The sequence below is a fragment of the Aptenodytes patagonicus genome, chromosome 1, assembly GCF_965638725.1.
Source record: "Aptenodytes patagonicus chromosome 1, bAptPat1.pri.cur, whole genome shotgun sequence".
NCBI lineage: Eukaryota > Metazoa > Chordata > Aves > Sphenisciformes > Spheniscidae > Aptenodytes > Aptenodytes patagonicus.
In genome coordinates this window covers 91868146-91883626 of record NC_134949.1, presented here as the reverse complement: position 1 = coordinate 91883626, position 15481 = coordinate 91868146, and the positions used below count along the sequence as shown (strand labels likewise).

General features: G+C 45.8%; 1 protein-coding gene across 1 annotated transcript in view; it reads right to left on the bottom strand.

Annotated features, from left to right (window-relative positions):
* The window catches only part of LSAMP (limbic system associated membrane protein), a 1043674-nt gene extending 1028551 nt beyond the window's left edge, over positions 1–15123 (bottom strand). Inside the window, exon 1 of the mRNA XM_076348934.1 lies at positions 14711–15123. Coding sequence (XP_076205049.1) covers positions 14711–14777 — 67 coding nt within the window. The 5' untranslated portion in view covers positions 14778–15123. The remainder of the gene's footprint in view (positions 1–14710) is intronic.
* Positions 15124–15481: the final 358 nt, after the last annotated feature.

The following is a 15481-nucleotide window of genomic DNA, read 5'->3' as shown; positions in this document are numbered from 1 at the left end:
GTCCCAGATCAGACCCCATAAGAAATTTGCTATCATCATGGGGAGGATTGAAGATCCTTCATTTGGAGTACCCTTGACAAAAGGAAGAAACCAGACAGGAACAAACTGCATTTCACAGTGCCAGCAGAAAGCAGAAGGATAAAGGTATCCTCACTCAGGAGGGCAGAACTGCCTTTGATAAAAACACACGTGCACTACAACTCAATCCCCTTTTTCTTCCCCTCACAGAAATGTACCGGACTAAAATTTTCTTAGCGTCAAGTTGGAAGATGGACTGCAGAGGACAACTAAATCAAACGACACATCTTTAACCTCCTAGAGAGAGACAATGTAAATCCAGCCTAAAGCTTCTGCTCCCTGAAATTGGATTAGGGACTCCACATTGGGTCTACCTAAAACAGACAAATAGCCCTTACAGCTATTTTTTTTTCTTCCTTGTTTTTCAGTAACACAGAAAAAAAAACCCACCCAAAAAGCAAAAAAAACCTTCAAGAGGCGTTAGGCAACCTTCTACCTCACAACAACAAATAAGGCCACAGACCAGAACGTTAACTTCAATGCACAATTCATGGTTTCCAACAAACGTTAGGTCATACCTTCTGAGTATGACCCTGGTGCAGGAGGTAGACATCATAGAAGTTGTTGGGCTACACTGCTTTGCTACAAGCACATCTTTGGTCCCATATTTTGGTCATAAAGCTGCAGCAGCAGGAAACAGATTAATCAAATATCCCAGTTTAAGTTTAATGCAGGGGTATGAAAGCAAAGACGCAGGCCTCCCCCTTGCTTGCAGCTCCAGTGAGCCAACATCAGGAGCAAAAAAGAATTGGCCATACTGGCTGGAGGCTGCAGGGCAGACACTGCACTGCACATTTTACAAATGCAACAGAGCTGCCCACCTCTGAATCCACCAAGGGCAATACACAGGGATTTGGTCAGAAATGTGGAGCTCTCCATTTTATGGCCACAGCACCATCCCCACTCTATCGCCTACTGAAATACCTGCGAGGACTGTGTCCTGCTGCTGCCACCTCGGCCCACAGACCCAACAAGCACTTCCCAGCCATCCGCTGCAACAAGTGGAGGCTCTCCCACAGCCTGCTCTTCAGCGCAGCAAGCCAAAGCACAGAGACATGGAGCTCGCCTTTGGCAGCGTGAGCTTTTTTTTCTTGTGTCTGTGTGGCAGGTGCAGACCTTTTTGCTCACCTCCTATCTAGCAATTAATGCAAGCCCCACACCAAATACTGGAAGTCACAGAGCTCTGACTCTAACATGTATGGTGGCTAAAAATGTGACTAGGAGAGGAGGGGAAAAAAAAAAAAAAAAAAAGACTTCTCCAAAACAGGTCAGAGCCCAGGGATTAATGTGCTTTTTACATTGTGGGATAACCAGATTCCAGATCCTGCTCTATTTTGGAGCAGAAACATAGACCTTGATGTCTTATATTGCACTGGCTTAGGATCAGTATCTGCTTCTTTCAGAAAGGCCATCCTAGCCATGAGAAATCCTTCCTTGTAGCAATTTTCATTAAACATCCACATTTTCCCAAGAATTATCTGTTTTACTGTATTTGCATGATCATTTTTACAGCACCAACTCTGACTACTAACAAAAGTAGTTACTAAATAGCATCAATCCACTTTTTTCACTTCATTCAACTGTATGTATAACAGTAAACCAAAATAATTTTTCACTTGAGAAGTCTCCCTTCCAATGAACATTACTACTAAATAATACTGCTGTTGGATATCTAGACCAGGAATTTTGGAGAATGGATACCTAGGTTATTTTAGATTTTGGATTTGAAATGCTAGATTTTTCTTCCAAAATTCAGCACATAGCAATACAACCACAAATTTGCCACCAACTACCCTCTTCCTTATAGCATTCTGGGTCTCTCTTTTCCTTTCAGAGTTACAGCTCATGCAACCCACAGAGCAACCCCACGGCTCTATCCTGTACAACCAGTTGCAGGAATCTGTTTTGAGGCCTCCTGCTGCTATGACATTGCACCAATATCTAAAGGAGGCGGTAGCATCGTGCTCTGACTCAACAGCTGGGTGCAAAGCAACAAATGTTCTGCCGGGGTTAGAATGAGATTAGCAAAGTCCCACGGAACAATGATTAAAAGGTGCTGTAACAAATCCATTTGCTGCATGCAACAAACACAATTACTAGACAAATTATCTCTCTCTCACCCCACTCCTCTCTCTGCAGTGAGCCAGGACTGAGAACCCTCATCCTTCGGGCTCCAAACACATAGTCCAGCTTTTTAAGAAATACTGCCTTTGATTAATGGTAGCAGCAGTAGCTTTCTATCTCCCTCCATGAGTTATGCCACTAGAGGGCACACAGATTGCCTAAATAATACCCAGAGAACAGTACATCCATTGGTCTTTGGGCCTGTATTTCAAGTTCTCCATCTTCATGAGCATGCATCCTACCATCCAACAGCAACTTGTCTCTGCCAATACAGATTCTCACCTTTGAAGTCTCCAATCTTCTCCTTTTCTTCATCATTTACTGAATTTCTCACATCTCCCAGTTTTCCCATTCTGGCACAAATGCAGCCGACTAACTCTACCTAAAGCAAAGGGGGGATTTTGTATTCTTTTCAGGACTTACATATTTCTTAAAGAGGAGATTGTAACATGGAAAAATCAGGAAGTTTAGTGCAGACAACTCAAGTCTACAGTGTTCCTTGTCCCTGGTTCAGAGCCAGAGCCCAACTGCACTCCCGTTGCATTAAATCTGAGCTAATGAGCTCTCCCACTCTGCTAGGGAGCATGAAGTAAAGATGTCATTACCACCAGCCACCTTGCACATACCAAGGCTAGTGCTAAGTCCAAGCTAAGATGCATCAATTTCCAACCAGAGTCAGCTGTCTCTACACCTTGTTCCCTGGCACGGCTGGGCTGGGCTGCTTGAGACCCTCACACTGGCCCTGCACAGACTGGGAAAGATCCAGCAACACTTACCAGTCTGGACTGCATGCAATGCAAAATAGTGCTCCTTGCTTTCTGCCCAGGAAACAGATTGCAATTTGCATAGTCCTGTACCTGAGCTAATAAACTATGATGAACTCTCTCTGGGTCTGCATCCATGGCACAAATAATCTTCAGTCTGGATAATCCCCATTATGTATCCTGGCTCTTTGACTCAAGCTGCAATACCCTTTTACCTCTGGAAGCCCACAGTGCCAGCCAGCACAGCAACCACCACAAAACTTGCTATCAATTCAGTCTGTTCTCTTCCCAAAAAAGTGTTAAACTGAGCAGCCAACACCACCCGTTTAGCTTTCACTATTCAGTTCCTGTTGTAAGCAAGATAAGAGCAAACCAGCTGGCCGATTCCCCACCACCACCGATCAACTCGGTAATCTCCTACCATCTTGTTCCACCTCCGCCTCCCTCATGGGCCCACCTCCCTCCAGTTCACAGATGGCCCTGGGAGGGCTCAGCTCTTGTGACATGCCAGGAATGCTACAAGCTCAACTACATCAGCTTCTGAGCCTGGAGGGACTAGTCCACTGTTCAGGTACCATTTTGAAAATGTGCGAGATAAAGAAAGGGCAGAGGATATATATGTATCGTATGTGGCAATGGGAAACCTGTCAAAGCCTAGCACAGCTGATAGGACGAAGTTACAGATACTGGGACTTCATCTTATTGGGTGTCCAGCAGGCTGCTCTTGCTCAGATAAATCTGAACGAACACCCTACTAAAGGAAAAAGGAAAAAAGTCTTTGAGTTAAGCAGTTGATAATCAGGATTTCATTTGTTAAAATAGCAGAAGACTTCCTCATGAGTCTGTCTTGCACCAGTATCTGCGTCACAGCAGAAATAATACACGGCAAGAAAGAAAAATGCTTTAAAGAATATGGTTCTTTGTCAGACTGGAAGTATTAGCTGTGATTCAGAAATTAATGACAGCATAAAAATCTATTAAGGCATCTAGACTGTCTCTCGAGGGACCTTTTCAAGCTTGTAGTGCATGGATTATTCTCCAGGGCTCTGCCCAGCCAAACTTCAGATATCCCAAATGACAGCAATTCCGCCACAATTCTTAACAAAGCTATTTCACCACCTAATCTCTTTCTCCCATTAAGTATTTTTCTCTTCTGCCAATTTTTTTTCTTTTCCCTCCTCCAAATTTTCAACCATGAGAGACACTTCTAGCTCTCAGTCCACACTAGACAATTCTTCACGCCTTCCCATTATGCCTACATCATTAGCATAGCTCCTCTTTAGTCATTTAGCCAAAACAGCTATATATTTAGCTCTCACAAGCATTCCTCATAAGTCAGTCCCTCCAGCCCCTTAATCATTCTCCTTGCAATCCTCTGAATTCCCTCTAATTTTGTTTACATCTTTCTGGAATTGAAGTGCCCGGAACCAAGCACTGTAAACAACAACAGCTCGTTATCTGGCTAGACTGTAATTCTGGTGATCACAGCACAGTCCCCGCACATGCCATGCGCACAGACACATGCACATGCTCACCCTCTGGTTCAGACATGGCATCGCTACGGGATGTGAGTCCCACACAACGGACATTGCCGCCTCCCCAGTGACATCAACTGGGCCTCTTTCAAGGAAATCCAATTCCAAACAAAAGTGGGGGTAGATCTTCTGTAGAGCCTTTAAAACTCTTGTTTAAGAAAGTCGTCTTGTGAATTTTCTCCACTGTTTTCTCCAGTTTTACAGTTCCCAGTCTGTCCAGGAATGGTCACAAGCCAAACTGAACAAACGTTCCCATTATCCAACGCAAACACAATCCACAACATAACCTAAAACCCTTCCACATGGTGCACACTTCTCAGGTTCCAGTCCCATCAAGCTGTGGCAGGTCCCATCAAAAAAGGGCCACTCTCACTTTTGAGCCACTGAGGCAAGCATGGCAACAGTGGTTTCCCCGAGAATTTTCCCTCAGGGAAAGTGCATCTAACCCCTGGTTGAGAGGGCCAGGACTACCACACTCCTTGCTGGCTGTATTGAAAACCCTTTCCCAAAGAGGTATTAGCAGGAGAAGGTCAGACCTAACACCCCAGGGAAATAAATGGAGTGATATGTCCCTGAGGATGCTCTTTCAGCTGTCTGCAGACTCAAGACAGACACCAGCTACTGGCTGCACTCAGATTATATTTTCAAGTTTTTCATCACACTTATGAAGGCCACAATTTTCAGAACTGTTTTGTTTTAGATCATAGTTGAGACTTTGATGTAATCTTATGACAGAAGATAACACATCACAGAAAAGCCTTTAAGCACTTGTGCCTAAACCTGTTCTTGAAACTCAAGTTGGAATTTTTCCAACAAAACACCTTTTTTTCCTTATTAGAAAAATGCCAATTCAGTGAGGCAGAAACATTCTGCAAAACTTTTTTGTTTCCTTCAACAAACTTCTGGTGAGCTTCAGGCAGGGTTTAGTAAGAAATCTTACAAGGTTCCTGCCAGCTCCCAGGACATCTGTGGGGTAGCCAAGGCACCAGGGAAAGGTGGCAGCTCCACAAGAATGGCTCTTCTAGATCAAGGTCCTCCTAAGCCTCCCCCTGTAACAATTTCAAAGCCTCTTCTCATATAGCATCCCCAGGTCTGCATGAACCTCAAAGCTGGCACTGTAAGGATCCCTGCTATGTGGCAAAGAAAGCAGCGGTTTGAAGTGTCCTGTCTCCACAGTACCTTTCACACTGCCATTCCTCCATAGCAGCTCAAGCAATGCTTCAGCACCAAGGACAGCTTGGGCCGTCCTGTTTTGCTTTTTGTGGTTGGTTGGGTTGTTTTCGGCAGCAGGAGGAGGGAGAGGAAGAGACCAGAAACTCTTCAGGTTGACCAGGGGACGAGCAGAGCCTACAAGCAGGGAGGGGTCTTGTGAGGTCCCTTGAAGCCTGAAGAAAAGCCTGCTGCTACAAAGCTTTACATCAGGACAGACAGAGCAAGGCCAGCCAGAATGGCCTTTTCTCCCTTTCCTCTATGCACACAGCAGACCAGAAGAGAAGGAAGACTTTGTACTGCTGACCTTAGCTCTAGGTCCCTCTGGGGCAATGCCACACCTCATTTACCTCATGCTGCAGCCTGACTTTTTGTTGTTGTCATTGGCAGCCCAATCTGTTGCAGCTCTGTGGCTGCTGGGTAGTACACAAACCAGTCACCAGTAGGCACCTAGGATAGATGGAAATGGAGGAGAGGTTCTGTACCCTCACTTTAGCTCTCACCGTTTCCTACCTTCGCTCTCTTAGCAGGCCTAGACTACAGGCAGCTCTTACACCACTTTAGCTAGTATGATTAATATTTTTTTCTTTGAATCACTGAGAAATTACTGTTAATAAAAGCCCTAGCCCTGGTACAGCACAAAGACACTTCCAGACAAATAGTTTCCTTCCCTCTACAGAAGATCTAGAAGAAGTGCAGAACATTTCACAGGGTCATGCCTGCAGTCAGGTCTATCCTGCTTTTACTCAGCTAGCTAAACCCGAGACTTGACAAAACACAGGTATGCTGGACAGAATCTGTGCTGTTGAGGTAGTTAAACCAGCAAGGCTATGTTAATGCAGGTACAGCCAAAGTGCAGACTTGCCGGTTTACTGGTTCAGGTTGCATCCAGCCCAGAAATCCTTTGCTCATACAGTAGACAACAGCATAGCTACATAAGAAAGGTTGGCTCAGTCAGGTTGTATGATTTTTGAGTATGTCAGTCTAATTAAAAAGAGTGCAGCTTGCATGCGTAAGAAAGCCTTCTTCTATCCTCTTCTTTCTTCTATTCCCAGGAACTCTCCCATGAAAGTGCAGGAGTCAAACATGTCCTTTCTACTCTCTACAGTGTATTTCATGCCCAGGTGACTGAAGCATTGCCACCTTACACTGAGGCTATCCTAAAGATGAGGAGGGGTAGCCAAGCCACAGTAACAATTCTGCTTCACTGCAGCAATTGCTTGCCATGTCAAGATAGGATGCAAATCTGCTATGAATAATGGTCACTCCAAAAGCCTACACAGCTACACAGATATCCTTATCAATAATGATGCTGCATTCACCTACTGAACTAACATTTCACAACATCTGCCTTGCACAAAACACAACTCTGAACTAGATTTGTTAACACGGCACAAGCATCTTTACCACAGAACTTATGCATTTTGTCACATGCAAACACACGTGCGCACACACACATATATATCTCCACCATCCCCTTCTGTTCTGCATATGCGTCTTCTCAAAAGCCAAGAGATATTAAAAGGCCTCTGGTTATACCTTCATGCACAGACCATATATACAGGCATAAATAAAACTGGATGTTGTGATACAAGTGATCCCATTGTACAACAAAGTAGCCTTATGAGGCAAAGAGTACGTACTTATACAAGCAGAGGGACCCACAATGGTACAAGTCTGAACATGTTTACACATCAAAAACCCCATGGATGCTACTTGAAAGAACCCCTCCTTCCTGCAGGCAAATCCTCACCTGCAAATCCCTCCTTTGTCAGACACTCAAGTATATATCAACACAGTCAGCTTCACCGACACCCACACAAGTGGAAGTCAGGTAACACAGTGCATTGGCTGCAAGGCTTATGGTCAGAAAGACCCTTGTTCCCGCTCTTGATGTAGCTTTGGGTCAACTGCTGAGGACCAAGCACAGCCAGGCTCCATGCAGGTGCAGCAGCCAGAGGGCATGCAGAAGAATATTAATAGTTATTGTCCTAGCAGGTTGTAAGGTTTAATTGGTTCCAGCTTGCAACTCACCATCAATATAAGTGCTAAGGGGCAGAGGAGAGGGAGCTATGATTACACACTTACATTGCATACTCATATCCCAGTGGCTGCATGCTGATATGCTATTGATTTCCTGGCTGGAAAACTCCGCAGCCTTCCATTTGTCTCCTTGCTTGCTCCCTCCCTCATCCCACTGCTCATCCCCTCCCAATAGCCAAGAACACATCACCAGAAAAGGGAGAGGACCACCCTCTTTGTGGGAGAGCTCTGCCAAACCTGAAAGAAATGAAGAAACCAGCATCCATGAGGTCACACAGAGGTAGATCCTAGGGAAGGGAGCAGGTTTCAAGAACAAGCCATCTTCAGAGGAGTTTCTTTTGGATGCTTTATATAACCTAGGAACTGCAAAAGCCCGGACTGTGAGCCCACAGGTCCAGTTATACTCACCTTTGCTTTAAGCCAAAACCCTTTCTCTAAAGCCTACCTTCTGATGCGATCTTTTTTTAAACAAACAAAAACCTCAAAAACCCACAACACACCAGCCTGCCTTAATTAAATGCGTATATCCTTGCATTGCCCCCAAAACCATCTCCTCCCAGAGATGCCATTCAACAAAGTCTAGTACCTCTACAGGTGACAAGCAGAGCGAAAGCCTATTCTGTGCTTGTGGGTGACCAGTAAGCAGGTCTAGAGTAAAGGGCCCTTTTCCCCCAGCGAGTAGTCATGCAGAATTTTTTCCATGAACTTTAAGACAGCAGATATGATCAGCCAGACACTTCACTGTGAGGCCCCGCAAGCCTTCGGCAGGGAGAATACTCCTTTGGCTCAGAGAAATTAAAGCAGCAGCCCACTGCAGCGCTACTCCCTTTCCTTCCACACAGGTGAGCAGGGCAACACTGCCCCACTGGCAGGCAACTGCTGGAGGGAGCTCACAGGGAAATGCCTCAGCTTCCAGGATATCCAGCATCAGCCAAAGCACCACAGTGCAATGGCATAGCACAGAATCAAGCCTGGATTTCTCTTTTCCCCCTGCCCATTTCTGTAAGAATCATGAATTCACAGCATTTCTTCTTCCTTTCCATGCTGCCTGCAGGGATCTCTGCCCTTCCCCGACACCAGGAGAGGGCTGTGTCTCACATGCTCACCCACACGAATCTCCATCTTGCCCTTATCTACTCCTTCTCAGAGCAGGACAAGGTGGTCTGTACTGTGCTTGATATTCTTTATTTTATCCCAGATAAAACGACAGCAGGAAGAGCACAACAGCTGTCAAAACCATTGCTCATTGAGTCTGAACAGCACATAAAACTATGGCACACACTTCTTTAAGGAAAAGGGGATACTGAAGCGAAAGATTCATGCTTCCTATGGGGGCTGCAGACAGCAAAACTGCATGTTCCCAGCAGCCACCCCGCACTTGAAGGAGACAATATTTTGCAAAGCACATGCCCATATATTCAAAGGCACACATGAAGATTTTCCCCAGACACTTCCAGGATGCCTTTGCCTGCTACCACTATGGATTTCACACAGATTATTCAGTCCTTTAACAATCTCTATCAGCCAGCGACTTCAGCAGATCCTCTTCCACAAGAAAGCCCATCAGGTATTCAGGTCTGCCCCAAAAAGGAGGCTTCCCTTGCATTCACTCTTAACCATCTTTTGCCACCTGTTTTCACTTCACAGTGTACAGGTCAGTAAGCAGTGCTACAGCTCTTCAGCACCAGCACTGCCTCACCAGCCCTGCCCAGCCATACCAGCCTCTCCAGGTAACTGCACACAGCACCCAGCTGCTGCTGCAGGGGCTACATCATGTTGGGACGCACGCATTAACATCCCTGCTTTAACCCATTCCTAAGCAAATCACTCTTGCACAGGGTAAATCTGTTGAGGGAAGGGGACCGTCCCCACCAGCAAGGCAAGGGCCTTGGTGTACCCAAAGGCTTATAGGAAGCACAGCCGGTACACAGTAAGGATGTGAACTTCTAAAGCATTGGCTCTGCCGTCAGCCTAGGATGACAGCAGTCATATTCCTCACCCTGATTGGAAGGAGCTCTATCACTCGCAGGTGAAAAAAGGGGGTGGAAAGAGTAACTCTTAATGAACCTGTCTCCTCCTGAAACCACTAGTGTATGCATGGGTGCTTGCAGGCTGAAAAGGAGCACCCACAAACATAGGGACTAGGGTATTTGTTACAAGACTAGTAAAACTCTTGTGTGAGAGGAGATCTCAGACTAAAAGATGAAGCAAGTTTCTACTTATCATAATAAAGACCTCTGAGTAGGTAGCTGAGTACTGAGATTTATAACAGCTAGGGGAAATGGGTCTTTACTGGTGTGGTAATTACGGACTCAAATGGTCTGCAAGTACTGGGATAGGACTAGAAGAAACACTGGGGATATCTTTTTAATGGTCCCTGTTTGCAGATAAAAAGCTTTCTTTCTCTGCCTCTTCCCTATCTCAAGCCTACAAGAAAAGTGTTTTGTTTTAAGTATTGAACCTCTTCATCATTTAAGGGAATGCAAGGCAGCTGAGTGAGTTGTTACCTCATCAATACAGTCCAGCCTGTGAGAGCTTCCCCTGCCTTATTCGACAGAGAGAGTTGAAGACAGATAGATAGGAAGAAAAGTATATTCAGGAGAGCAGGAAAAGTCTTTTTTTCTCCAGTCAGTGATGTCTAAATGTTATCCAACCGCATCACAATCACCCCATGCTGTTACCCATATACCACAATGTCACCACTTGCACACACACATACATTCCTGCTCCTCCCTCTGTTCTCCTCATCCATTACACATTATCAGCACAGAAACACTTGGGCACATGCTTCCATCCGTATAGATTGCACAAACCTCGCACATTAACAAACATCATTTTTCACACCCACATTGCCCAGTAACATTATAAAACATGAGACTTTACAGATAATATTTGTACTACGTACCAACCTAAAGCATCCAACTCACCTTCTGTGATTTCTTTCATCAGACTCATTCCCCATTTATGAACACCCTTGAACAGCTCAAAAAATACATCATAAAAAAATGCTACCAGTACTATGCAGACCAGTTCTGCATGTCCTTTCCTAAAGCATCTACTTCACTAAATTGGCTCTGGAGGTATCTTATTTTTTTTTTTTTTAAAGCGCAAAATCTCTTGCAATTAACCAATGAGGTCGTTCATTAAAACAAACTGGGATTTTTTAGCAAATCGCTGTTTTGAAACAGCTGTTATTTTTCAAGGGAAAGAGTTTGTTTGGAAGAATTTTCAATGTAAAGCAATGCTGGAGAAAATGTATAATTTGTCAAGGCATTCATTTTTTAAATAAAATCCTTGGGGGGGATCAAAATTACTTTTCAAATTGACAGCTAAGATAGAGTAATAGGTAAAAGCAAAGACATCAACACCAAATTCTTCTAGATTATTACAATGCTATTTTTGATAGACCCAAATAATTTGCTTCTCCTCCCCATCCCCATGCACCCAATTTTTGACTTCGGGAAAAAAAAGGAAAAGAAAATTTCAGCTTTTGAGTCCAATTCAAGAATCTGATCTTTATCAGAAACTATGAGGCACACCACACTAAGAGACAAATCCATTCAAGGGAAGAGCTGCAGCATGCCACTAGAAAATCCCACCCACCAGCAGCATTGGGGTGCGTAGGTACTTTTGTTCCTCCAGCCCCCACACGGCAGGAAGACCAGTGCACCATGCAGGAGAAACAACCGTCCTGCCTTCAAACCACCTGCCTCTGAACGAGGACTGGAAGCACAGCAGCAGGGAAACGCAAGAATCCTGAACCACAAAATTAAGGAAACATAGTGATCAGGAAAAAAAATTAAAAAAAAAAAATCCTCTGTGCAGGACTCGGAGCCTCTAACCTAGGGGAGAAGGAGCAAAGCCTGTCTCTGTGCCAAAACCCCCGAGCCCAGGCAGGCAGGGGACAGGCAACCCATTGCACGTCCCCTGGCAGAGGCGCTGGAGGAGGCAGCCTGTGTTGGCCACTTGGCACTGCGGAGCCCGTAGGTCTCCTGCCAGCCTCAGCTGTGCTTCCTCCCCTGCACCCCCATTGCCTGCTATTCAGCCTCAGCTCGGCCATACCCAGCAGCACCAGCATCGCTCCCCTTCACCCCCACATTTGGTGGCTTTGGGAGAGCAGAAAAAGACGAGGAGCTGCTTTTGCATTCACTGGTACACCCCCAAGTGGACAGCGAGAAAAAAGGGGGAGAGAAGGCACGGACAAGTTTTGGATAGCTTGCAGAGGTGCAGGCTCAGCTGGCTGGCACTGGAAGGATGCGCTCAGAAAGCACTTGGAAGCAGTCCGACTGGGGTCACTGCCTGTCAGAGCCACTACTGCAGTTTCCTAGGATAAGAGCTCCAAAGAGTCATGCTCAGCAGGGTTACAGAAATGTTTAAGGCTTGTTACCACAGCTTTCAGTGAAGAACAGTTAATTTGAAATAAGTGTGGGTTGGGGTTTTTTTTGTTTGTTTGTTTTTTAAGGGCATAATACTTTCCCACCTTTTAACTTAATACTTTTAACTCCTTCAGATATCTTTGGGCTTGCTTGTGAGGTGCCCTGCTCCTCCCATGCAGCCCCAATATTCCTGTTTCCCTGATCCTCTCACCCTCCAGACCAGAGAAAGGAAATTACTGCTGGCTATGAAACTAGATCCAGCAGTGGACTGGGTCTGGTTTATATCACGTCTGAAGGGTGGGAGCAGTAGAACAAACAGTTCCAGGTTTGCAACCCCCCCCCCCATCCCATCCCAAAACCCAGGGAGGGCAACTGTGTTGCCTCTGCCTTCTCAGAGGGTACCTGGTAAGACAGCCCCCAAAGGACCTTCCCTGATGCCTTCAAAATCAAAATAGATGTGGCTGATACAACTGTGGCAATAGTAACTCACTAAAACAGAAGGTAAAAGCCTGTAAATGCCTGTAGCCTGGCATAAGATACAGCTATAAGAAAGGACTAAACCAGCTCCTGGTTGTGCTAGCATCGGGATGCTCTGGTTGCAACTCGGGGAAGGCTTGTGACTTGGAAACACTGCGTGGAGCAAGCGCCATTGACTACAGGCTAGGAAACATGCATCAGAGAGAGAGGCAACGTTCAGAGTTGATGTGATTTGCCAGTGTCCACCTTCCTTGACGGGTCTGTGCCTACTCCTCCAGAGCAGAGGGAAGTTCACATCAAGCTGTGCAACTTCATTACTGACATTAGCTATTTATGTTACACAAGTACCGGTCCTCCTCTCACCCCACATACATCCTACGTGCTGGAAAAAATCCTCCTCCCCTGTCAGAAATAGCCACTTCACAGCGAGGAAGTCAGCTGGAAGGTGCTGCTGCTGGATTCACAATCCAGAGTTCAGAGAATGCAAGTTTGAGAGAAAATATGCGACAGTGAAAAGCATGTATACGCAACCCAGAGACAGAAGTGAGACTGTATGAAAAGGAGCACTTGGTAAATGTGAGAAGGTGGCAAAAACTGAGGGATTTTGCAGCAAGTGCATGCAGTAGTGACAGGTAAGTGTGAGGTTGCAACAGAAAGCATGTTTGTGACAGGGAGCACGCCTGTATGGGAATTTGCTTAGTAGACACAAAATAGAAGAGGCCAGTGCATGCAAGACTGTGTGTAAAAGTAGGAGCAAAGGGGAAGTGAGGATGCTATGACTGGGCATATCTCTGTGCACAGCACTCATGCACTACCACATGCACAAGAGTGAGAGAAAAGCACTGTGTGTGTGGTGAAGACAGTCAGAGCGAGGTACCCTCTAAGCAAGCAGCTCACTGCAAATGCAAGACCATGAGGCACAGAGTAGGCCAGACAGAGTACATATATGCTCTTTATTTATATATTCACCTATGTGTGTGTATATGTGTGCACGCACGCAGGCTTACAAGGCTGGTGCAGCAGGATAGGCAAGGGATTTTTATATGCAAGCAACCACGAACACTAGTGTGCAGGATGGAGAGAGAGCACAAGAAAAGGCTTGCAGGAGGCGGGGGGGAGAGGAAGAGAGAACGTGAATGCGAGAGAGGCAGGCAGGCACTCCAGGAATTGCATGTGCTAGGGAACTAGAACTGTATGTGCCAGAGTGATTTTATTCATCTTCCCTGCTACATTCATGAGTGTGTATATGTGTGTGCATGTGTGCGAAGGACCACTGGTGTGTATAAGTGAGTGTGGATCATGTACAAGCTGTGATTTGGAGTGCTATGATTATGTGTACGTGTGACATGTATTTATACATACAGCATGGGATGCATTAACCCTTAACTCCTGTTTACAGAAAGCATCTCAAAACCAGCTAGCACGCCTGTCATCACTTCAAACTAAATTCCATACTCACACTTGGCTCTTAAAGCAAGGAACCCAGCTGGCAATTCTCCACTGAACAAAACCCCATATCCAACAAATTTCCTCCTCCTGTCTTTCCTCCGTGACTCTCCCTTTTTTTTCCTGGTGGAGGGGAAGGACATAGTGTTTTCGCAGACAGAGGCATAGAGGTTCCTCTAACCTCACCCTCTCTCGGCAAAACCAAAATAAAAATAAATCAGGAAATTAAAAAAAAAAAAAAAAAAACAACCAAAAGAAACTTAACACTGATCTCCTCAGGAAGGTGAAGAATCCAGGAGCATCAGTACTTGTGACCCAAAGTGCTGAGAAAGAGTGGCTGTGGATGGAGGGGATACCACCTTCACCCATCCCTCTTTTCCTTTGCAAATCTTACTGTGCGCCCCCCCAGCTCCCCCTCTGCAAAAGCATAAATACAAGCAGCAAAGTCAGTCACATGCAGTGCCCTCTAACCATAGGATTCACCAGCAGCGATCTCTCCTTGGCTTATTTCCTGGGGGGGGGAAAGGTTTGGAGGTGAAGGAGGGGGGAGAGAGGAAGCTCCAGCTTCCAGCTCCATGTTTCAGGCCATCCTCAGTCCATCAGCCTCAATTCAAGCTGAGGGGTTTGAGGAGGTTGCAGGAAAGAACTCATCACATACCTTGCAAGGAGAAGAGGGACAGGAAGAATCCCAGCACCCAGATACTGTGCAGCCAGTAGGTCCTCATGCTTCTCTCTCACTCGCTTCGCTTCCTCTGCCTTTTTCTCCGTCTCTTCGCTTCTCTCTCTCTCAATTTATTTTTTTTTTTTCTCCTTCTCTCCTCTCAAATAAAATGGGATTCGTGTCTCCCTTCAGTCCCCCTGGGCTCTGCTTTACCAGCTCTGACAATCCAGCCGCAGTGAAAGCTGACCCGCAGTGGCCAGATTCCCAAATAACCTCGCACTCCCCTCTTCAAGTGCTGGAGAAAGGGGGGGCCAGGTTAGATGCTCGCCGTAGCCTGTGCTGGCTGTAAACACAGAGAATCTCTCTGTCTCTCTCCTGCAGCTCCAACTAAATGCGACTGTACTTAAACAAGCAATGCCTTATAGGACAGCGCTCAGAGCAGAAAAGATCCCACCTCTGCCACCTAGTGTTGCAAGCCAGCTCATTTATTTTATTTTTATATATATAAATATATATATGTTATGCTATAGAAATATGGTTCTCTCATTCCTCTGCAAATGTATCTCTTGGATCACAGGTCTATGAGCCACGCTGGGCTCAGGAGTCCCTAAGGCTCCAGCTCCAGCTGACATGGAGAGGTTATTCAGCGAAGGAATATTCCTCATCGCCACAACAAGAAACGCAGCAGGGCAGGTTTGATTTCTCAGCAGAGTTCTGCTTGACAAATTCTGAAGCAAGGGTCTCCGATGCTGGTGTCACTGCTGGGCA